Here is a 25,604-nt window from a genome sequence, read left to right on the forward strand (position 1 = left end):
CAACTTTCATAAAAAGTTCTTTCGGTATAGGTGACAATCTTTGCAAATATAAGATACTCCCACTTGTTGTCTTAGTCTCATGATGAGTTTTTGACAGACTATTCTGTTGCAGCAGGACGCCTTGGATTGGAAGTTGACACCAGTCTGTTTCTCATTTTGGCACAAATTCAGCTCTAGTGCCCTTTTCAGTTCATAGCAGCAGTTGCAGACCAAAGCTGATGTCAACCCTTCACTACCATCTCAAAGTGATTTTTAGCAAAGGTGTGATTTGTAACTGTAAAGAGTCCTCCAACTGTTGTACAGTGGTTCCAGAAAGTTTAGATTTTGCCGAGTACTTGCATCTTTCTATGGCCCCAAATGCTCATTCAGCCAAGAATGTTTGCTCTTAGCTCTCACCTTCCTAGTTGGATCAGGAGTCACTTCTAAACAATGCTCATTTAATTTGAGGAGAGTACTCTTCACGTCGAACATTGTCATTGTATTCTATGTACACGTAATTGTAGGTGAAAATATGTAATGGCCACTGAAAGGGGTTGTCACCAGGCCCCAAGGTTGAAGATGCTAATGGCAATTGAAAGTTGTAACACTGTTTATTTTTTTGAATGAACAGGCTTGTCAACACCAACTCTTCTAAAACATTCACAAAAGTCCTGTCACATCTATAATGATTTACAAAAAGGGGGTGGTGATGAACAGAGTGTCTGAGTTAAACAGACCACTCTTACCCAGTCCAAAGATCAGGGCTTGATCCATCACCGTTATTTATCTCACTACCCCATCCCAGCTCAGAACCTGGCTATATGCAAATCAGTCTGTCCCTGGGCCAGTGCATCATGGGAACAGGGCAGACTAAACTACCAAGCCAATTCTTCACCAGAAAGGAGACAAGCTACCGGGGACCGGTTTCTGGCATTTCAGCCTTCTTCGGCCCGACTTGCTTGAATCCTGATGGAGCAGTGAGAAAGGGACTCATGTCTGAGTATACCCTGCCACACCTATAGTGGCCAAAAACGATTTACAAAAAGGGGGTGGTGATGAACAGAGTGTCTGAGTTAAACAGACCACTCTTACCCAGTCCAAAGATCAGGGCTTGATCCATCACCGTTATTTATCTCACTACCCCATGCCAGAAACCGGTCCCCGGTAGCTTGTTTCCTTCCCAGTGTAAGAATTGGCTTTTGTAGTTTGGTTTGCCCTGTTCCCATCATGCACTGGGACAGGAACAGACTAATTTGCATACAGCCAGGTTCTGAAACTGGGATGGTGCAGTGAGCTAAAAAACGGTGTTGGATCTAGCCCTGATCTCTTGACTGGGTGAGAGTATTCTGTTTAATTCAGAGACTCTGTCCCTCACCACCCCTTGTTGTAAATATTTTTGTCCACCCTAAGCGTGGAAGGGTATACTCAGATGTGAGTCCCTTGCTCATTGCACCATCAGGATTCAAGCAAGCCGGGCCGAAGAGGCTGAAATGCCAGAAACCGGTCCCCGGTAGCTTGTTTCCTTCCCAGTGTAAGAATTGGCTTTTGTAGTTTGGTTTGCCCTGTTCCCATCATGCACTGGGACAGGAACAGACTAATTTGCATACAGCCAGGTTCTGAAACTGGGATGGTGCAGTGAGCTAAAAAACGGTGTTGGATCTAGCCCTGATCTCTTGACTGGGTGAGAGTATTCTGTTTAATTCAGAGACTCTGTCCCTCACCACCCCTTGTTGTAAATATTTTTGTCCACCCTAAGCGTGGAAGGGTATACTCAGATGTGAGTCCCTTGCTCATTGCACCATCAGGATTCAAGCAAGCCGGGCCGAAGAGGCTGAAATGCCAGAAACCGGTCCCCGGTAGCTTGTTTCCTTCCCAGTGTAAGAATTGGCTTTTGTAGTTTGGTTTGCCCTGTTCCCATCATGCACTGGGACAGGAACAGACTAATTTGCATACAGCCAGGTTCTGAAACTGGGATGGTGCAGTGAGCTAAAAAACGGTGTTGGATCTAGCCCTGATCTCTTGACTGGGTGAGAGTATTCTGTTTAATTCAGAGACTCTGTCCCTCACCACCCCTTGTTGTAAATATTTTTGTCCACCCTAAGCGTGGAAGGGTATACTCAGATGTGAGTCCCTTGCTCATTGCACCATCAGGATTCAAGCAAGCCGGGCCGAAGAGGCTGAAATGCCAGAAACCGGTCCCCGGTAGCTTGTTTCCTTCCCAGTGTAAGAATTGGCTTTTGTAGTTTGGTTTGCCCTGTTCCCATCATGCACTGGGACAGGAACAGACTAATTTGCATACAGCCAGGTTCTGAAACTGGGATGGTGCAGTGAGCTAAAAAAACGGTGTTGGATCTAGCCCTGATCTCTTGACTGGGTGAGAGTATTCTGTTTAATTCAGAGACTCTGTCCCTCACCACCCCTTGTTGTAAATATTTTTGTCCACCCTAAGCGTGGAAGGGTATACTCAGATGTGAGTCCCTTGCTCATTGCACCATCAGGATTCAAGCAAGCCGGGCCGAAGAGGCTGAAATGCCAGAAACCGGTCCCCGGTAGCTTGTTTCCTTCCCAGTGTAAGAATTGGCTTTTGTAGTTTGGTTTGCCCTGTTCCCATCATGCACTGGGACAGGAACAGACTAATTTGCATACAGCCAGGTTCTGAAACTGGGATGGTGCAGTGAGCTAAAAAACGGTGTTGGATCTAGCCCTGATCTCTTGACTGGGTGAGAGTATTCTGTTTAATTCAGAGACTCTGTCCCTCACCACCCCTTGTTGTAAATATTTTTGTCCACCCTAAGCGTGGAAGGGTATACTCAGATGTGAGTCCCTTGCTCATTGCACCATCAGGATTCAAGCAAGCCGGGCCGAAGAGGCTGAAATGCCAGAAACCGGTCCCCGGTAGCTTGTTTCCTTCCCAGTGTAAGAATTGGCTTTTGTAGTTTGGTTTGCCCTGTTCCCATCATGCACTGGGACAGGAACAGACTAATTTGCATACAGCCAGGTTCTGAAACTGGGATGGTGCAGTGAGCTAAAAAACGGTGTTGGATCTAGCCCTGATCTCTTGACTGGGTGAGAGTATTCTGTTTAATTCAGAGACTCTGTCCCTCACCACCCCTTGTTGTAAATATTTTTGTCCACCCTAAGCGTGGAAGGGTATACTCAGATGTGAGTCCCTTGCTCATTGCACCATCAGGATTCAAGCAAGCCGGGCCGAAGAGGCTGAAATGCCAGAAACCGGTCCCCGGTAGCTTGTTTCCTTCCCAGTGTAAGAATTGGCTTTTGTAGTTTGGTTTGCCCTGTTCCCATCATGCACTGGGACAGGAACAGACTAATTTGCATACAGCCAGGTTCTGAAACTGGGATGGTGCAGTGAGCTAAAAAACGGTGTTGGATCTAGCCCTGATCTCTTGACTGGGTGAGAGTATTCTGTTTAATTCAGAGACTCTGTCCCTCACCACCCCTTGTTGTAAATATTTTTGTCCAACCTAAGCGTGGAAGGGTATACTCAGATGTGAGTCCCTTGCTCATTGCACCATCAGGATTCAAGCAAGCCGGGCCGAAGAGGCTGAAATGCCAGAAACCGGTCCCCGGTAGCTTGTTTCCTTCCCAGTGTAAGAATTGGCTTTTGTAGTTTGGTTTGCCCTGTTCCCATCATGCACTGGGACAGGAACAGACTAATTTGCATACAGCCAGGTTCTGAAACTGGGATGGTGCAGTGAGCTAAAAAACGGTGTTAGATCTAGCCCTGATCTCTTGACTGGGTGAGAGTATTCTGTTTAATTCAGAGACTCTGTCCCTCACCACCCCTTGTTGTAAACATCTATAATGGGGCATTTCCCACCAAAGTGCAGTCTATTTGTCAAAAGTCTAACATATGGGTGCCCGATGCACGCCAGAGTCCAATCCCGGTTGTTTGCAATATATCTCTCGAATTACCATGGAAACAAGATATTTTAAGGGATCATTTTTTTATTAAATGTTCAGAAACCCCATTTATCCTGCGCGAGTACTGATTCATAAAAATATCTCAAGTTTTTAGAATCTTATAGCCACAGAATGCACACACCGCCCCTTGTCACTCTTGTCCTCCAGGTATTTGAAAAATTACAAGCCTTAACCCTTATATCCAGTATTGCCTCAACACCAGTTGAAACGCTTTCACTTCAGCTTAAAACTCTTGAGCGTTGTAAATGGTTAATCTAGCTGCACTCCTATCTAGAAGAAATTAAAACTGCTTGTAAGTCATGCTTATTTAAATTAGAAAATAAGTAATTATGTTACTTATATTTTATTGACGAATGTGCTTTCTTTGCTGCTCTCTGAATATGACAACGATTTTCAGTACCATTTTGATATAGAGTATGAGGAATAATCATTTAGTTCTCTCTAGTACCCTAGCTTGCTCTGCTTTCTGGATATTGCTGTAAGGCTGAATTGTGTGTGTTATTTCTTGTTTTAGACAGGACATTTTGAAGCCATAGCACAGTGTGGAAGGCATTCCTACTTTGAAAAGTCAGATGCTGGTAAGTTTATTTTATTTGTGATGATCTCCAACCTGCATGCCTCAAACCCCTCTGCTGGGTTGAAATAACAGGTGAATGGATGATGCATGTTATGAAACAGTGGTTCCAATTGTCAAGCTATTTAGTCTTTCCTCATAATCTGACCTTCTACTGAGTACTGGGCAGTCCATCACCTGAAAAGGTGAAACTGCAAGCTTATAGTATTCGCTTGAAGCTTTTTATCAGTCTTAAAGTAAAATGATGTTAAATATCTTATTGGTATATATTGCATGACCCCCTTACTGCTGCTTTCAGTGTTTTTAATTGCTGGAACCCTGATCACTAATTATTTATAAAATGTTCTTAATCCAGTGTTAATGTCTAGGAAATGGGTAAACCCTCTGCAATGTGAGCATAAAGATTGTCTGCATCTGTCTTTTTAAAGTGTTGGTGTCAGCCAAAATAAATATACAGCATATCAGTGACACACCCAGTTTCTGTAACAGTGCCCTTTGATGTTGTATTAATATTCAAGGTTTGATTGTGAGGTGTTTGAGTTGCCCAAAACATTTGGTGATAAACTAATATATGGTTTAGTTATAGAAAATGATTGGGTGAATCATATAAATGTGCTGATTGTCTAACCATGCTTTTTTCCCAGGTGAAAATAATGCCTAAAATGAGTTGGTATGCCTTTCATTAGCTGTTCTAGTGAGGGGATTAAGGAACAGTTAGAGGCGAAGTAGTGGTGAATTATACCTCCAGAAGTAGACTGTCTGTGCTTTCGTATGTATATATACAAGAGCAGCAAGGGTAGGTTTCTTTTCAACAGTCGATTTAGAGTTGGTGTTAACTGAGGCACTTAAGTGATAATTATAACGTGTTAGCCTTAAATTGTAACTTGCTTCAGGTCTGATGATGTGGACTGTTCCCATGAGGAGCATTGTCAAGACTGATTTGCATATGGCTGGGTCCAACCTGGGGTGGTGTGGTGAGCAAATGAAATTAATCCCAGATCTGTGACGGGGGTAAAAGTTTGGTTTGTTCAGCATTCCCTTGTCATTTCAGAAAATGAGGAGGCCTGTCTTAAAGGGTCCTAAACTGCTTCCAAGATTCAGACTTCCCCGAAGATAGTGACAAATCCCACGCAATGTGAGGATCTCCCTTGGAACTCAACCGCGATAAGCGTCTCAAAGCCAGGGCAAGCACAGGAATTTGAGAGACCTAGTCTACCTTAACAATCCTTTTCTGCCACTGTCTCCTAGGCCACCAAAAACAAACAGCCAACCACTGCCCCAAGGCGAGGGCACATATCCTCTAAGTAAGCCCACGCTTTCTCAGTCCGGGGCCCCAGTCTGAATTTTTCAGTGCCAAAGTCAACTCTGGGAACACTTTCAACGCCAGTCTCAATGTCTAGTGACCCTTCTACGATCATTGAGCTGCCAGAACAGTCTGCTATCAGGCAGAGGAAGAACTACATTCATCCTCAGTCTGTGAAGATTATGGCTAGACAACCTCAACAAGAGGCAGACCCAACACCTCTGACGAAGGGAAGCTCTCCATCAAGGAAGCTATGTCTTGGTTGCTGCACACATTCCCTATACCAAGGAAACGTAGACAGACTAACTCTGCCTCAGATGGGGATGTGAGTTTAATCCACAGGACCCATATTATGAGCTTATCTCTGCAGATGATGGGATGATACTTGGCATGATTGCATTATGGACCTTCAGGGTGAGAATGCTTTTGAGGCCGATCCATTCAAGGCTTCGCCTCCAGATGACACAACAGCATATCACATACTTATTCTGAGAGCAGCAGATCACCACAAGCGGAAGCTGCTGGTTATTGAGCAAGAAGAGGACTTCCTAGGAGAGAGACAATCTAAGAGCGGGAGCTGGATGCATTTTCTTCCTACTCTTAAAAGCATGACAAAATGTGTGTGGAAAATGTTAAAATCAAAGTAGTAGGAAAAAAAATAAAAGCCAGCACCTGATGTACTGCCGGACTCCGTAGTAGTGCACACTAATAGTCAGACACCCTTTGTCACAGGAACTGGAGATGCATCGCATCCAGACAAGGAGAGCCACAAGATCGGAGCAACAGGGAATAGAGTTGAAGTGGGAGCAGCAACACAGTGGCTCATGGCAAAGTCTGTGGTTCTTCTGTAAAGGTGTGACCGATACCATTAGGAGGAATTGGAGCAATGGTAAAACATCCCCTGAGCCTTACCACAAAGGTGGAAGAGAGCTGCTTCCAGAAGGAAAATTGTATCTTAAGCACAGGTTTTCTGTGCAGACATAGCCTTTAGGTAGATGAACACCGTTGTACTCCTCGTAAGACATGCCTGGATCCAGGAATCACAAATGTGTCCTGAAGTTCAGTAACATATCATGAATGCCCCCTTTGATGGTGAGCATCTGTTTAGACGTTAGATAATGGTGAACGATCGCACTCATATTGTCAACTGAAATTTCAGCCCAAGTAGAACTGAGGGTAGGTGCAATCAGGTAAACTCTCCTGAGTTTAAGGGTATGAATGAATTTGGTTGAAGCATTATCCCAACAGTGGGCAACGTCACTAGATTGCACTCTGATAAAGCTTTCAATAAAGTTCTTTCAATTCAAAATAAAGTTTGTCAAGTGAATTCTGTTCTTTTTATTCTTCCTTTATTGATAATTGGTTCATCATTGTTCAGATTATTTTAGTCATAATCCTTGTCTTGTATGCCCGAAATGCATTGGGCATACAAGACAAGGATTAGGACTAAAATAATCTGAACAATGATGAACCAATTCTCAATAAAGGAAGAATAAAAAGAACAAAATTCACTTGACAAACTTTATTTTGAATTGAATGAACTTTATTGAAAGCTTTTTCAGAGTGCAATCTAGTGAGGTTGCCCACTGTTGGGATACCGCTTCAACCGAGCATCTGTTTAGCCCACACAATGTTGGAGAAAGTTAAGAAGCACATGTATACAATGAAAGCTGTGGCGGCACACGAGACCCAAATTTGTAAACCTGTTTCGGCACCAACAGGTGAGATCATGTGGTAACACTGCACCAACATCGCAGCCTTGAGGCTTACAGCAACCTTAAACTTTTTAGGAGGAACAGACCTCCAAAGTTCTATACAAGAAGACGCTTTAGAGGGAACAACTAAGGAAAAGGTAGAGGTGGACAATGAAAGGGCACCTCCACCTCTAAGCACTGACTTACCATCAAGAATACTGCTTGGAATTTCGCCCCCCACCACCAAGCATTACACTCCGCTTATACTCCCATGAGTCTGGAACATCTAAGATAGCTGATAGAAGGGTTGCAAGCACTTCTCAGCAAGGGTGCTATAGCACATGTTCCTTCACACCAAATCTGGCATAGGGTATGCTCCCCATACTTTCTCATCCCCAAAAAAGACCGCACTTTGCGGCCTATCCTCGACTTGAGGTTGCTAAACCGTTACATATTTTTGAAGTATTTCAAGATGAGCATCCAACAGGCTAACATTTTGCTGCTTTACACAGAGGATCACATGCGGACCATTGATCTCAAGTGTGCCTATTTTCATTTCCCCATCCATCTGGCACATCCTCATTACCTCACATTCCAACACTCCCTGTTCAAAGTGTTGCCCTTCAGTGTCACATCTGCACAAAGGGTATTCACAGAATATCTAGTACTGGTCACAGCACATCTATGTTGCAGCAATCTTCACGAGCACCTGTGCCTAGACAACTGGCTGATAAAGAGCTGCAGTCCTCAACATAGACATCTGTGTTGTTTCTTCTCAGGCTAGGTTTCACAGTCACACCAAAGTCACATCCCAGCCCGCAGCAGATGCAACTTATTTCAGGGGTGGTGTTAAACACAATAATAACACCAAATCAAAGTAGAGAGCGAGGACTAGAAAGGCTAGTCCGTATCCCCAGGATTATTGCCATTATATTCAAAATAGTTGTCTTTTAACGCAAGGGTAGCGCAGTCCATAATGAAGCTTCTTGGGGTTTGGTAGTCCCAGGGATTTTCCATGAGGACATCATGCAGTACTTGTAATGTAGCGTCTTGAGGTAGGCTGGTGTATAGACTCTCAATATCGAGTCCTACCAGGAGTTGGGTACCCTGCGCCACCTTTGCGCTAAAAGACAACTATTTTGAATATGATGGCAAATTCTACCTGCAAACCAATGGAACTTCCATGGGCAGTGTTTTCGCCCCGAGTGTGGCGGGCCTCTGTGTCGCCCACTTTGAAAAAACCCACATAGAGTCCCCGACCAACCCGTTCTCAACAAACATAAAAACATGGCGACGCTACATTGATGATATTTTCGTCATATGGGAGGGCAATCAGGAGGCTCTAAACAACTTCCTCCTCTGGATCAATAGTCGGGACAACTACCTACGCTTCACAAGCACCAGCAGCTACACCGAACTGGCCTTTCTAGACCTCAACATTAAAAGCAAACCAAAACGGACTAACCACCACAACTTTCTACAAACCAACTGCAAGGAACTCTCTCCTCAGATTTGAGAGTTTCCACCCCAGACCCCTAAGGGAAAACCTCCCCTATGGGCAATTTCTACGTCTCAGACGCAACTGCAGTCACATTCAGGACTACAAACAACAAGCTACAGCCCTAGTCCACAAACTGGAGGACAGAGGATACCCCGCCAGAATCATAAAAACCACCTGCAAGAGGGCTCGGAACCAAAATAGGGAGGCACTGCTAGAAACAACCGTCAGGGCCCCTGAGGAACCCAGGCTTACCTGTGTGACAACATACAACACGGCATCGAACCAGGTTTCCAACATTATCAACAAAAACTGGAAGATCGTTAACTCAGGCACCAGGAACTGGGAAAAACCCCGTTTCGCCTACAAGAGAGCGAAGAACCTCAAAGACCAACTTGTCCATACAAGACCAAGACCCATTTCCTCTCCACCCAACAGTACAATCCTGAACGCCTGGGGCCTACCCAAGCTCACAGGCCACCAGCCATGCAATAACTGCAGCGTATGCCACCTGACATCAGCATCCAAAACCCTCAATCTAGAAACAGGGAAAACCTGGACACAACGACAGTTCACCAACTGTAACTCCTCAAACCTAATATACCAGATAACTTGTAGATGTGGGCTCCGCTACATCGGGATGACCTCCAGGAAAGTCAGGACAAGAATGACGGAACACAGGAGTACCATCCGATGCGGCAAATATATCAGTAAACGGACGGATCACTTCCTAACCCACAATCCTACCCCAAACGACTTCACATGGGCAGTCATTGAACAATTTTACCCTACAGAAAATAACGAAAAATTCCTCCTCCAGAAAGAACAACGCTGGATATATCGGTTGTCCACCCACACAAGGGGCCTGAACGATTCCATCCCGTGGAACTCCATTAACCTGTGATAAACAATTGGTCTAAACTCCTATGCCCTCTGTCTCTCAGTCTAAAACAGAGTTCTCCTCTAAAATTCCCAGCCATAAAAGGAAAACGGTGCTCTCGGACATAGGCGCTTACACAGCGCAATATTTCCAGAACCACCCCACGTGCCCACAACGTGCAATCATACACCCGCTAATCCCGCGCACATGCGCTGTTCGGAAACACGTGCTAGCCTGAAGCGCGCATGCGCGCAGAACACTGCTCCCGAGCGCATGCACATAACTAACAATGACAGTGCAGCCCGCGCGAGCGCATCCCTCCCTCTATTTCCACTTATCCCAGGTGGAACCAACAATCGGGGTTACTTAAACCCGACCTCAAGGTCCTCACTCACTCGTTCCGGGCACCGCAGAAGGACGATAGGTCCAAGGAGGATCTAGACCGGGAATTCCGTGAGTAACTCGAAACTACCGCTACAACTGGGGTAAGCTACCTTTCTCTCCCTACAGGTTGGATGTAAACCATTAGTTTCATTATCCCTGTTTTAGGGTCTATTTCTCTGCCAGGTGACCCAAGGAAGCTTTTGACAGCAAATAGCCTGTGTGAGGATACCAACCTTTACTTACCTGTACCTCACAAATGCTAATATCCGCTGTCTTAGCCCACCACAATAACCGGTTCCAATTAAAAACCACGTAGGTCAAACATGACCACACCCTAGCCGCGTATAGGTCGATCACTCACCTTACAAGTCGGCTACAAAATGTGATTATTTACCTGCCATACTAAAATGACTCTCCCTTGTACGTTTGTCTCTGTCCTTGTTTAAGTTATATGTAGCAAAACTAGAGGGAATCCCCCTCTTACATACAATCGCACCTTAGAGAGTGCGACACACAAACCAACAACACAAACACTATAAATTAGTTTTCTGCACCTTATTCACATACTCACTTGGTCCTGAGGAAAGCCAGTTTTAAATTTAATAAGGCCTGGCTGAAACATGTAGACCACACAAGACGCAGGAGGTCTTAACTCGCACTCCACCGCGTCTAACTGCCTTTTTATTGCTAACAGGGGCCCAGTTATTAAAAACGTATTTATTTACCCTCGGGTACTGGGACCCACTGTTAGCTTTTAACTTCACTCTCTCACTCACTTCACTGCACACTCAGCGAATATACCAGCTCCGCAGTAATCTGGCGTTGAAGCACACCCGGTACACATTCGGTGTCACTGTGGTGGGCCCGATGATGAAGCATGCCACCAACCACGTTGGTGGGTGAGGGCTTCATGAACAAACCAACAGGTTTGCCAGCTTGCGTACTTCTTTGAGTCCCCCTTCCCCCCTGTAAGCATAGCTAGTCCTATTTGATTTTTACAAACACAATAATAAAGCATGCCCCAAGCAGGACAGAGTGATGACATTTCAAAGGCTGCTCACTCGTTATCAGACCCTATGTCATCTAACAGCGAGACGGATCATGAAATTGTTGGGTCTGATGGTGTCATGCACTGCACTAGTGCTGTATCTTGACTGCACATGCGTCCACTACAGCAGTGACAATCCGGACAAAGGTCTCAAGCAATGATTCATAGATTACATCTAGTTTTGTTAGAGCCCAGGGTTCAGCCCAGTCGTAACTGGTGAAATGAAAAGAATGTTACTGGACAGATCACTCGCAGGGTGAGGAGCACATCTAGACAACCTGACTGTCATGGGTACTGGAACGCTGCAAAAATTGCATATCCGTGTTTTAGAGCTGATTGTATTAGAATAAGCTTTTTGGGTATTTTGCACACTGATTCCGTACAAGAAAGTACTAGTTAGAATGGACACACTGCGATATATTACATCTAATAACAAGGATGCACCCACTCATCTCCTCTGTCAAAATTGGCACTATTGCTATGGCATTGGCCCTGTCGTCATCACATATAGCTCCTAAAGGGGCATCTGCTGGGGTTGGGCATGACTTAACAGTCTTATTACGCATGACTCTTCACCATGTACGCAAGTGATATGACTCATCCCAAGTATATCATCAGTACTTCTGAAGATTTGGTCTCCCACAAGCAATCTGGTTTGCCACAGTAGTAAATGCAAAAGGCCAAAACTTTCCCTCTTTGTACCCACACACAGTCCATAGGCAATGCACTATTGGTAAACTGGTCATGGATATTTGCCTATGCTTTCTCTCTACTACTTCGGATTATGTAGTGAGGAGGTTGAGACAGATGTCACAACTCTCGTTCTCATTGCTCTCACGTGGCCGCGGCAGCCGTGGTACTTTTGCTACCCTTTAACTCTGCATCACAGTCAGCTGAGACATCCAAATCTCAAGGAAATGAACATTGCAATTTGATGCCTGAGATTTTAGAGTATGGTTAGCTCCACCTTCTAGAGGAATGTATACTCTGTTTGTGAGACGCTTGCAGAACTGTCACACAAGCTGGCTGTGCAGCAAAATAGAAAAGATGTGTACATTACGACATAAATTGACACACACAACCCCTGCAAGTATTGCTTCCTCATATTATTTAGTAGCTTTTACACATGCAAAAGCCAAGATTGGTGAAAATATGTATTAGGCTTCATTTGGTAGCCGTCGCTGTTTGCCCAGATGCAAAGCAAGCAAAATAGATCTTTGTTTAAGGTTTGAGTGGGCAGTGTATTCATGAAAGGTCTTAGGAGTTATTCCTCCAACGACATCACTGGTCCTAACGTGGGACCTTAATGCAGGTCTCTCAAGGTTCATTGAATGTCCATTTGAGCCATCACATCCCTGTCAAATAAAGTGTCTCTTGTATACAACAGTATTCCTAGTAGTAGTCCCGTCCTTGCTCAGGGTTAGTGAGTTGCAGGCCTCAACAGTGTGTAAACTTTACATCCAGGCGTATAAAGTTGGATTCGTCCTTAGGACGAATCCTTGTTACCTAGCAAAGGATTTCTCCCCATTCCATGTCAATTAGGTCATTGTCGTAACCAATTGTCTTTCCGCACCCTTAAACCTGAACAGAGCATTGCATATACTTTGTCAAGAGGCCTTGAATATATTTCATTAGCTGGACCACATCCATTCACAAAGGCGGGCAGACCTCAGTAAAGCTAATAGGTGCACTACACCACACATTTGTGGACATTCATGTCTGAGAAGAACAGGCAGGCCAAACCACCATGAAAAACATTGTTCCAAACATGTCTGATTGCTCGCATGCCACTCCTTTAGGAGGCGAGCGCTGCTTTCTAGTCTGTGTAAAGCATGTGGTCTATACCTATACATGCTGCAAACGTAAAATTTTTACTTTGCTCAAGGTTCACATGTACCCTCCCATCTCCCTAGATGTGAGTTAATGTCACATGCTTTACATTACACACAATATGCTTTCTTTGTCAGTGTATCTGTACACATTTACTGCCCTTCCTTGTTCCGCTAATCTTAATTTCGGTCACCTGTTTTTTGAGGGAGCAAGGGAGGGGTTTGCACCCTTTTAGGCGGGGGACTATGTCCCACTGAATTGAGTGTCAGGGAGGAATCTTGCGTCTCCTCGAAACTAAAACGTACACTTCTAAGAAAACCAACGTGTAACGTCTGCGCCTACCACTAGATGGTAGCAGTGTGCAAAGCATGCAACTGTACAACGCTACAAGCAGACACTTACAAGTTAAGTTACGTTTTTCCCTGTTTCCGGAACCCCCTACACATTTAACATGTGATCTTTCTGGAATATGATGTTTCCTGCAAATTACATGAATTGTGCATTTTTACTGCCGGCGTGGATTTCCAGGGCAATCCCATCAACTTTCGGGTTTTGCTTTGGGGACACTCACAGTCGCCCCACTGCTTCTAGGCCACACAAGTGCATTAAAGTGTTTGAGGGCAAACTGGATTTCGACATACAAGGCACCCCCTCCATTCTAGTCCAATCCCGAATCTCGTCTGTGACTTGGCATGACATGCATTTTTGGGTGGCTTTTCACCATACTTGATTGTATAATGAACATCAAAACACTTAATAGAGATGTAGTTAACGTTAGATGAGGTCTCTAATTTGTGCACCTCTTTATTTGTTATATTATTCTTCCCAGTATTTTACTCACCTATTCCCCCTTATGTAGGGTTCTATTGCTGAATATTCTCCTTATGTTTTTAGAAGCCTATTATGTAAAATCTCAAATTCTTTCTCTTCTTGGCATTCATTAATATGACTGCTCCTAGGCTAAATTGAGTCTCAACTCTGTCAAGTAAACCAAATAGCTGTTTTGACAAAGAATGTCATTTCACAACTAGAGTGATATTTGTGTTTCCTTGGAGAAACAAATTATTAATGAACCATAGCCAGCATATTGGTCAGCATTTGCATATATATTTTATCTTATAACTACTTTAATCATAATCTTGGCAGATAGTTTGGCATTAATGGGAATTCTTACTTTAGGATGGTGAAAGCTAATTATTATTAGTGAACTTCCTACTAAAATTTTGTTTACACATTAGTAACAACAGATATGTCAAACCCTTTTGACCACCCACTCAAGGCTCCAAACATATCAAGCAGAAAGAGTCTGATGTCTTTGCAAGAGAAAATCTACCCGATTGCATTCTCTTAAAATCACTATTATCACACGAGTGACCGGGCAAAGTAGGAGGAGGAAGACTGACCAGGTCCGACTAAGATGCAAGTTCCTAGGTACACCAAGGTATCAAAAGATATTGAAATAGGCTCCTCACTCACGTCATTGTGGTTTGCTTCATCATTGGTACCGATCCACACTCTAGTAGGGTGGTACCCCCAAGCGGACTCAACCAAATGGGTGGGAGTTCCTAGATGAGTTCTTGCTGGATAAGCAGGGATCCAGATAGGGAATAGAAAGTTTAAAAATACCTCAAGTTATACCCAAAAGATTTCATTTATTTGTGGGGTAACTGGGGTATAGGTAAAATAATGTGTTTATGGTTCTTCTTCCCATGCACATACTTGAGGCCTAATTTGCTCTCACCCATGGCGGTCTGAGAAATGGTGACACCTAGATGCACAAGTGGTGTGTATGATCCTTGACACAATGTAACTATAAGACTACACTATGCTTCAGACACGCGTGACCCGTGAACAAACCAGAATAAGGATATTTTTCAGGGACTGAAGATCAAGTCAGGTGAAAGCATTAGGCCTCACATATGTGCATGAGATGCATACGAAATACAGGCAGGGACATACACACACACAACATTTAGCCCTGACGAAGACCCCAGATCCGCAAGGGGCTCATATCGTGGGCCGAAACATGTTGGCATATACAAACTAGGATTGACTGAAGAATTTAATTCAAGAGCCACTCTAAATAAACACCATTTATTGGTGTGGATAGGAGCCAGTGATGAAGCATATCACAATAATTTGAGTGAGGAGTCAATTTCAATATCTTTTGATACCTTGGCGTACCTATGAAAATGCATCTTAGTCGGACCTTATCAGTCTTCATCCTTCTTCTACTTTGCCCAGCCACTCTTGTGTGATAGTTTCTTTGTTGTCACCCTTCATAGGCGAAACCCATGCTGTGTGTTACTGAGCTATGTTTTTTAGAAGCTACAGCATTAGCAATAATTTTAGCTTAAATTGTCTTGTGCACTTTGGAAAGGAAAGTGTAGCGGTTTAAAGAACATGGAAAGTAATCCCCTTTTTTCCAGAAACAAATATTAGATATTTCCTAAGGTAACAGTGGTTAATAAAATATATGTCACAAGACTGGACAGTTATTCAGAAATTCAGCTGGTCAGGCTATCATACTCGGCAGCTTCATGATTAGGTATAGTTTCAGTCACTGTTTGGTCTTCAACACCTGCGACCTTGATACCCCCCAGAATCAATTTGCTTATTTCAAAATATTTATCCACAAAACAACTTGAAATACACTTGTTTTATCTCCTTGACAAACTGGAACCCGGCTTCCAGTTCTCATATTTTGTTAGTTTTACGCTGTAGTGAAAAGATGTGTTGTATTAAAAGTATTTTTTAGACCCTACGGTTTCGGGCGGGCTGAGACGCATCAAAGCAAGTCAGAATTCTCTGTTCCAAATAGGATGAGTATAATACACTTGCCCTATAACCTGTTCTAACCCTCTGGTAGCTTGGACCTGAGCAGTCCGGCTTATCCTCAGGGCTCGAGTGTAGAGTTTGGCAACAAAAAGCCTGCTTGCAAAACACTGCGTTCGAATAAAAAAATGTCCACACCCTATGTATAAAAACAACTTGTCTTTATATTACAAACACAAGCACACACTGAAATCAAAATGATACACATTGGATATACACTCTACAGTTATACGCAATTGCCAACCTCTCGATTGAAATCAAAACACATTTTATATACACTTTACAGTTATATGCAGTTTTCTGACTTTCCTATTGCAGAATGGTCAGTCACCAATCTCTGATAACGCTTCGTGACCTAGCCCCTCAGTCCCCAACTATACGAGCCAACGATGCACGTTACCCTGGCTGACGCCCTGTTGCCTAGACAGTCTGACCCACCTAACACGGAAAGAAACAGTTACTTAGTTTCGTCCTTCCAGATTAGACCTCCGGACACCCGATGGTAGCTGCGTGAGTGCCACATGGCTAGCCCCCCACCCCCCATGGGCAAAAGGTTGTGATCCAGGAAGCTTGTGTGCTTCCACGTCTGAAGAAATGTTTTCCCCTCAAGCAGCAGTGTGACCTGTCCTAGACCCTTGACAGTCAGCTGCAGATGCCACAAGGCACAGAAACCCCTCTGGGCTCGTCATGGTGTTTTCCACCTCAAAGTACCCTGTGGCGTCGGTCCAGGGAGAGGGAGCCAACAACCTAGAATAGTGTATGTCAGGACAGTCCTTGTCCCAACCACGATCACTTCCACTTGTCTCTGGCATACCCAGTGCGATCTTTATGATCTTGTGGAGATGGTGAGATCATTTGTGTCCCTGGGATCTCGTGGACAGGAGGCCAGGTCACCGGCCCTTAAAAAGTACTTCAAGACCCAAGCCACATGAGTTGACACTTAGCTGCAGGCCAGAAACGTCCAGGCTAAATCCACCAAGTGATAGTCCCCTTCCTGGAGCACAACAAGTTCCAAGCCACCACAAGTCTGTGGATAGTCCATTTACAGTCCTCGTGTCAATGTCCCTGTGTTGAACAAGCATAGATGGTTCCGAAATACAAAAGTGTTTCTACTTTCGGAGACCGAAGCCCCAGTAGTTAAACCCACCATGGCCTTTAAAGAAATGATCAGTACAAATGGCCACCTTTGAAATGCACAGGTCCTCTCTGCCATCCTGCTCTGGGAGGTTTGATCACAATTTTCAGTGGGGCCAATAACCTGCCCCTTGGAATGCGTGTGCCAATTCCTCCCCCACGTAACCATCCAAGAAAGGCCACTCTGAGTCAGAGGTCTGCAGTTTCCAGTGAACATCTAGTTTGTGGCCCTCTGTCAGGAATGCACTGATGTGGCTGTCTCCTTAGCACCAAGTTGTGAAGTAGGAGACAGGCTACCAGGCACACAGAGCCTTGCACATCTTAATGCCCACTTTCCCAAAGTGACATTTCAATTACTGTAAAGTCGAACCCCCTCCCACTACCGGAGAGGATTCACCATTACAAACTCATCAATTCCAAACACTATGCTACACTACACTATTCCACCCGTAGGAAATAATGCTCAACAGCTTTTCCCTGCACCCCCTCATGCTAATCCAATGCGAGAAGCAGGCTCCATCCTACCAAACACATCATCCAGTGTATTCTATTCTATTCTGCGTTTGGTAAAGCGCGACAGCTGCCCCAGCAATGGGGCGTCCCGGCGCTGGGAGAAGTCACAGACCCAACCAGGAAGAGGAAGGGGGGGAAAAGGAGCAGCACTAGTCGGAAGGAAATAGGAGGGTCTTGATTGCCTTACGGAAGTTAGAAAGGCTGTCCATGGAATATATGTGAAGAGGTAGAGCATTCCACAACTTGGGTCCCAAGACCTTGAAGGAGCGACCTCCAGTGCGGGAGAGCTTTATTCGGGGTACATTCAGAAGGAGCTGGTTAGAGGAGCGCAACTCACGGCTAGGAACATAGGGACAGATGAGGTTTTGTAGGAGAGTGGGGCTTTCCTGTTTGAAGATTTTAAAGATCGTGATGAGGGCTTTGAATTTTACTCTGGTTTCAACGGGCAGCCAGTGGAGTTTGCGGATGGTGGCTCTGGCTGAGCATCTTCGGGGAAGGCCGGCCAACGTTCTTGCCACCGCGTTTTGCACTCGTTGAAATCTGGCAGTTTCTGCTTTGTTTGCGCCTAGGAGGAGGACGTTCGCGTAGTCCAGGCGTGATAAGATAGTTGCCTGGACAATCAGCTGGCGAACCTTTGGGTCGAAAAAGCCAAGTATGGGACTGAGATTTCTCAGAAGACCTATACAGGTGGCTGCCACCTTTTTGGTATGTGTCTGGAAGCTGAGAGTGGCGTCCATCCAGACTCCCAGATTTTTGACACTGGATTTAGGGAGTGGGGTGGTACCAAGGGATGACAGCCACCAGTGCTCGTTCCAAAGGCTGGTGTTTCTGCCAAGGAGGAGTACCTCGGTTTTCCCGGCGTTCAGTTTTAGGTAATTGTCCGTCATCCATTGTGCCACTGCTGCCAGGCCATTTCTGAACCTGGAGGCCGCGATGGAAGGGCTTTCAGTGAGGGTGACGACCAACTGGGTGTCGTCGGCATATGATACCAGCGTCAGTCCCCACTCTTTGGCCACTTCCGCAAGAGGCTGAACGTATAAGTTGAAAAGGGAGGGGCTCAACGCTGAGCCCTGGGGAACTCCCTGTGTTATAGGATAGGGTTTGGAGAGAAAAGGGGGGGCTGACACCCGAAAGGATCTGTCCTTGAGGAAGGAGTGGAACCAGGTTAAAGCAAGGCCAGACACGCCGGCCATCTCCAGACATTTAAGAAGAATGTCGTGGGATACCGTATCAAAGGCTGCGCTGAGATCAAGAAGGATCAGTGCAGCACTCTGACCGGAATCTAAAATCGTCCGGAGATATTCGGTGGTGGCCAATAGGGCAGATTCCGTGCTGTGGCCCGGTCTGAAACCATTTTGGGATGGGTCCAGGATGCCATTTAGGTCCACATGTTTGGAGAGAATGCCGTTAACGTGGGCTTCTGCTATTTTAGACATCCAGGGGAGAAGGGATATAGGTCGGACGTTTTCTGGCTTCGAAGGATCCAGGGAGGGTTTTTTGATAATGGGTGATACCCAAGCTTGTTTCCAGGCTGTAGGTACAGTGGCGGATGAGAAGGAAAGATTAAGTATTTTGATCATGGGGGTAGGAAAAAGTCAAGCGAGTCCAAAAAATGAGTAGGGCTCATAGGATCCCCAGGGGAGCCAGATTTCACTTTTTTGCATAGTTTGACTGTCGATAGTAGAGATAGCCGGGATTTGGGTGAGAGGGGTGATATTGGAGGTGAGGTTGGTGGGTTCACCAGGGTGAAGAGGGTGCTGAGAAAAGGTTTTGTAGATATTCTGGACTTTCTCTACAAAATATGTGGCAAGCTGTTCGCATTGTTCAGTGGATGCAATTTTGGGAGAGGGTGACCTAGGACTCTGAAGTTCTTTGACTAGATTGAAAATAATTTTAGCTGGATTTGGGCTGGAGCTGATTTTGTCAGCATAGAAAGCTGCGCGGGCAGTACGGATGGCTTTTTGATATGTTTTAAGTTTGGATAAATAGTTGACTTTATCCTGACAGTCAAAGTTTTTTCTCCATTGACGCTCAGCTCTTTTGCATTCCTTGTGTAATTCCCTACTCGTGCAAGTAACACATGCACACATGCCCAACGTCTTCCCAACACCGCACACTGTCCCAAGGGAGAACTCCGATATAGCAGGAGACATGCAGAACCGTGGCATGTCGCTTTCTAAACGCCAAACCGAGTAACAGTAACCAGTGCACATAGGACCCACCAGGTCAGACCTGTGGCAAAATCGATGAGCTACCTCTTTCGATGGAACAACCAGTTTAGCAGGCCCGCAGAGGCACTTTCGAGATGCATGGCCCTGGTATAGGTCTTACCCCATGACAAGGGACTTACAGCTAAGTCAAATCAGCCAAATATATATACACACAGCTCCACAGTATGTATATGATGAGTACAGCACCTCGACACAGCACAGCAGTGCCAATCGTACTCCAGTCCTACAGCTAACATCCAGATCAGCAGTAAACTGTGGAGAAAAGCAAAAGGTTGAGGGAAAGCAACCTAGAGAGGGCCATTTCCAACTAGTATGAACCAGAACTCCTATATTTGGAAACCAGGATCTTCTTAAATTCACAATTTATCGCTTACATTTCCAAATTCATATGACATGATGAAAATTAATCTTTGATAACTACACCTTTAAATTAAAAGAATTACGAAATAGAAATACTTTGCCAAATAAGTATCCTAGTATTACAGGACCTGGTGTTTTTAATCAGTAAGCTAGATATACCAAAAACTGTTGCCTTCTACTTGGACACAAAACATTAAGTATGAGGTCTGTAAATACAACTTTGTTTAATTAAAGAGAAGTCCTTAAAAGTCAGTAAGAGGTACAGGGTGCTCTCTGAGTAAAAATGTTTAACCATGATAAGCATCAGGTGCCTCATTGATTATAGAAGATTGTTCCATGAAAATGATCCTGGTACTCCTTTCCTTCCCTCTTTTTCAGTGTTTTTTGTTAAAACCTGTATGTGCTATACCAATTCACATTTTGAGGTGACCACTAAAATAATGTTATCCCTTGTTTTACAGCAAATGTACGCTGGCAGAGAAGTTTGTCTTTAGATCATTCCACTTGGAAGGTAGATTCTGAACTTGGAAGTGAACTGTATGAAAGATACTGGAAACTAAAATTTGGAGACACTTGCAGGTAAATAAATAACCTAATGTACCTACCTGCCATCTCCAAACCAAATATTTGACACAACTTCCTTCAACTTTTCCTTTCTCCTTCCATTCCCCTAAAGCAATTGCTGGTATGTCTTTTAGTCTTTACTGTGTTTAATGTAGTTGGCCTTGTTGTAATGCTGTTGTAGTTTGGGACCCCTTAGTGTTTACTCCAGTCACCTGTTGTTGCTGTAAATTGAAGTCTACCTGTGATATTTACTTGCAGGTGTGCACATCCTCCAGAGCAAGTCATACATCAGACATTCAATCTTCTTTTGCATTCCCTAAAATTGAGAATATTTGGAGAGTCTTCTTTTTGGTGAGGCTACTAAACTTCAAAGTAAGATGCGTTTCCCTAGCTGTCGTGGGCAGCCATATGACGACCATAACTGGCTTCAGGTTTTCCAGAAAATTGTATGAAATAGATTGTCTTTTAGGTTAATTGTCTATAAATGCAATTACTTACAATCTACTTTTATTGCAAATAATTTTATCCTTGATTATTTCATCATTGCAGATTTAAAAAGTTGCTGTGACTTGTTCTTTCACCGTCTACCCAAGAGACGTTCATTCACGTTGCAAATATAAGGCAATTTCAAATGTTGTAACGTACCTGCTGATCCTCCAGTTCTATAGTCCAACAAGAATTCTGCTAAATACTTCTAACCACAGATTTGTCACCTTATCACCCTCCAGACTAGATATGTGAACTCTTGTTATAGCTCCTATCTGCCAGTAAGTGGCACCATCAACTTCAATTGTGACTGCTTCCCTCCTCCGGATGTGATGATACTGAACCTCATATAGGCACAATCTTTGCGCTCTGGCTCTAGTTCCTCTTTTTCGATGCCTTTTTTTGTGGATTCAGAGCTTTGCATTTATTGGTTTTTGCTCTTATCAGAGCCCTTTTGATTGAAATTATTTTCACGGTATGTAGGGATATGGCCTCTGAAGACGACAGGCTTTAAATCCTGTTGTGCATTGCAGAAACGTATGTTCAGTATGAGCCCTCACATCTACTGCCTGTTGTGTCCTGGCACCAAACATGGCACTAACCCCTGTGACAAGTGTTCACTTGTGCATCCCAAAGCAATCAAGGAGCATAGCACCAAACAAGTTGCCACTCACAAGGAGAGGACCTTGCGTCCAGATCGCAAAACTGGTCCTACTCCGGGTCTCTATCTTAAACTAAGGCTTAGTTAGTTAAAGGGGAAGCTGAAAAAGAAACATAAGAGTCAATGAGGCTCTTTGATGCTCAGTTGCGTCAGTTCTAAGAAAAGATCTTCTAGTCAACCTTCCAGAAACCAAACACTGACTTTGCCTTAATCTTTGGATCTGATGCAAAATTGAGATCCAATTTGTGTTGAGTTTCCAGGGTCTTTATTGACTCTGCAACATTTTGAGATCTTCAAGGAGGCCATACTGCATATCTTCGCATTCAGTCTTGTGCTCTCCGACTTGCTTCTGGCCCCACAGACCTAGCAAGGCACCCCATGAAAATTTGACTGCAGGCCATTCATCGGCACTGATTCACCCTGGACAAAGTCAGTCTGGTCTGCATCTAGTGCTGAGCTGTGCTTTTATTCATTTACTGCAGGCTTTGAATTCTTTCCTCCATCTGCTCTGGTGGCGTCGGGTCAGGATCTGGTTTTCTCTTTTCTCTGGTTTTATTGTCCTCTTCAGTTAGAATTTAACCTATGTCACACTATACTCAACAAAGTCACATCCAGGTGTGGAGGAAGGTTATCCTTCTGTTCACCGAATCAGCAGCAATACATTAGGAGGATGGAGACTAGTTTTGGGTCTTAAACTTATGCCATACAAGTTTTCCAACCTGCCCAACATGATGAGGATGATGTAGGGAGAGGTAACTTGCTACCACCTCAATATGTTGATGCAGGCCTATTTCCTGACCTACAGAATGGCAGTTGCCTCAATACCTTCTCAGAATCTCTTCAATTCTCCTTTTGGGTCCCTGATCGAACAAAGTGCCTCTTTCGCTGCTGTAGTATGCCTTATGGCACAAGTGTTGTAGCTGCCCTCCCTCACTGAAGAGACCAAGGCTAATATTTGTCAATGATTTGGCAACCTTGACTTTCTGCTTCAGAGCCTATGTTGCCATATAACAAAAATCTGGTTGATTTGAATATTGCAGTTTCTTCAAAATCTTTCCTGCCAGTGATAATTCATCTTTTTGCTAGGTGCCACAGACCGTAGATCAGGGACTGGTGATCCCTGAGTTCTTATTGCAGAATTGCACTCCGTAGAACCTTGAATTGCAGACCTCCACTTGCACAGTCAACCCCAACTCCTTTTCTGCAAGTCTTCCAGATAGTGAGTCTGAAAGAAGTGCTACAATTGGCAGGAAAGGTTTATCTTCTGGCACTGCACACATTGACTGTAGTCTGTATTTTGGGGCACTACAGTTATACAATCACTTATAGTCATTAACGTTTGCAGTCTCACTTTTGGGCCGACCCAGTTACCTCGCTGCTACTTAGGTGAATGAAATCAGTCGAGGAGTAAGGATTCTCTCGCACATTAAACACGTAAATTAAAATATTCTCAATCATTGAAACAATCTTTCACAGGAGCTAGATCAAGTAATTGGAATTCTCTTCCTCTTAACCTAACATTAGCACCAAACACCTTGTTGTTCCAGAAATAATTATCGCTTTACTTCCTCTGCAGAGTAGATCCTTCCAACTCTTATGCCATTTAGGAATGAGAAGATTCTATCTGACACGAATGGCAGACTGGTACTTAATTTTGTTGAACTCTTTTTGTCTTTTATTTACAAGTTCTTGTTAAACCTTCCTTCCTGCTCTCCCCTCCTTATCCTACTGCCTCCTCTGATGGCTCCTTTTGCCTCCTACTTATAAATTACACTTGTACTGCTATTTCTCTGTTATATCTAAAGTACTGTAATACTGCTCTGGTGAAACGCGGCTATAGGAAACCCTCCTCTAAATACTCTTTAGGGCATGGCATGTGAATGTGCACCAAATCCTATTTAAAAACTGTCTTGCACTATTCTTAGATTAGGTGTACTCCTAATTTGAAAAATAGCAAAATCCTCATTTTATTTTACCCGGTTATGCATGAGTGGTGGGGATAGCTCCATGGGCAGGCATTCTGGCTGTTGATTTTGTTATTCTGCATTCTCAGTTTAGGAAGGTGCAGATTAAGGGCTTACATGTTCACGTGCATACACTTCACACAGTATTCTTGACTTGAATGGGCAAGTGGCATGTAGAAAGGTATATATTTGAGGCCCTTGCTTGTGTCTGTGTGACATCAGCTTTACATGCTGTACTGAAATGGAAAAGCCTGCTAGCTCTCCTCCTTAAGCACCTTTCCCCACTGCTCCTTGCAAGCTTGGACAATATTCTTCCTGGGGACAGAATTTAATTACATTTTCGTTCCTCTGGGTGGAAATCAATGATAGCTGCTTTACTAATTCTGTTCTCAAGAGTAACACATAAAATAAGGACATTTAAAACCTCCTTCTGATTTACATACACAATCATTTGTATTTAGATGTGCATTAAGATGAATTTGCAGGTCTGATTTGGATGATTCAGTTTTAATCGGCATAAGAAATCCACTGATCTATTTGTTTACACATTAACTTTGTACTTTTATTGAATCCCACAGGAAACATTTTTTGATCAGGACGAAGGACATTGACCAGAAGAAAATCGAGAAAGGTTCTTTTGCCTTTTTTTGGCCTCATTTGATTTCTGAGCCTGGATTCGCACTAAACTTCAGTACCACTGCACTGAAAAATAGTACGGTAAGGAATATTCTTTGTAGGGGGAAATAAATCCATAGTAGCTTTAAACGCTATTTGTTTATATATTATAATATGCTTTTTATGTAAGGATACTTGTTTTAACATGGCAAAATGTTAAATTGCTAAGGTTGTTGATTTGAATTGCTTATTGATATGCAGGGAAATAATTTTGGAGCAAAATGTTAAATACAATTATTGCCATTGTATCACTTGCAAACTTGTGCTTGCCTTCCCAGTGTTCTGGATGCTACGCACAATTTGTAAATGTGTAGACACTATTTAACAAGATAAGGAAACCGGGATGAGAGCTTTGTTAGGTGTTTAATCAGTTTTAGCCTGATTGTCCGGTCACCTTTCTCATGTTTATTTTTAAATATCCCCCTTGTGCACCTCGCTTCTCTATCATAATCTTTCTCATCTACACATGTATAGCTTCCCTTACTGACACTCCCCTCTCTCTTCTATCTTTTGTTGTAATTAGTCCCAATTGCTCAGGCTTATTGGTGCTCCCTTTCAACTTGTATGCTCTTTTTGTTCCTCCCTGGTCATCTCGTACCCAATAAACCTTAGAAATCTGACATTTAGACATTCAGAACGGAATCTTTGACACATTAGAGTGCACCATTCAAATATATCTTCAGTAGTATGTGTATTCAGATAGGACAGAAGAGGAGCACATATTCTTTTGTCTATTGTAGTTCTCAAAATGAAAATGACACCTTAAGATGAGGAACGCAAGATGTGCAGTTATTAACCTGATTTGTGACTTGTAAGTGGATAACTCCATTCTTGGTGTTCCTTTAGAGTTGGCTTATTCTGCCCCTGAATATTTGAAACAGATTCCAGTCTGATGTTTTATAAAAGTGGGGGACTGTGTTTGGATTGGCGCCAGTGTTCTGTGTTTGAGTGATCTAAATATACAGTGTGTGCTCGTTGTCTTTCTCTTTCACAGAATGAGATCTCCTTCAGGCTTGCGTGGTTGACCATGACACATGTATAAGCCTCAT

The 25,604-nt window shown here is 43.8% G+C and overlaps 1 protein-coding gene across 1 annotated transcript in view; it reads left to right on the top strand.

Moving 5' to 3' along the window:
- Nucleotides 1–25,604, top strand: part of TMEM131L (transmembrane 131 like) — a 580,656-nt gene that overhangs the window by 385,310 nt on the left and 169,742 nt on the right. The window contains exons 15-17 of the mRNA XM_086962316.1: nt 4,436–4,499; nt 20,667–20,784; nt 24,459–24,597. Of these exons, the coding sequence (XP_086818442.1) occupies nt 4,436–4,499; nt 20,667–20,784; nt 24,459–24,597 (321 nt within the window). The remainder of the gene's footprint in view (nt 1–4,435; nt 4,500–20,666; nt 20,785–24,458; nt 24,598–25,604) is intronic.

Source organism: Lissotriton vulgaris, chromosome 3_1 (genome assembly GCF_964263255.1).
Source record: "Lissotriton vulgaris chromosome 3_1, aLisVul1.2, whole genome shotgun sequence".
Taxonomy (NCBI): Eukaryota; Metazoa; Chordata; class Amphibia; order Caudata; family Salamandridae; genus Lissotriton; species Lissotriton vulgaris.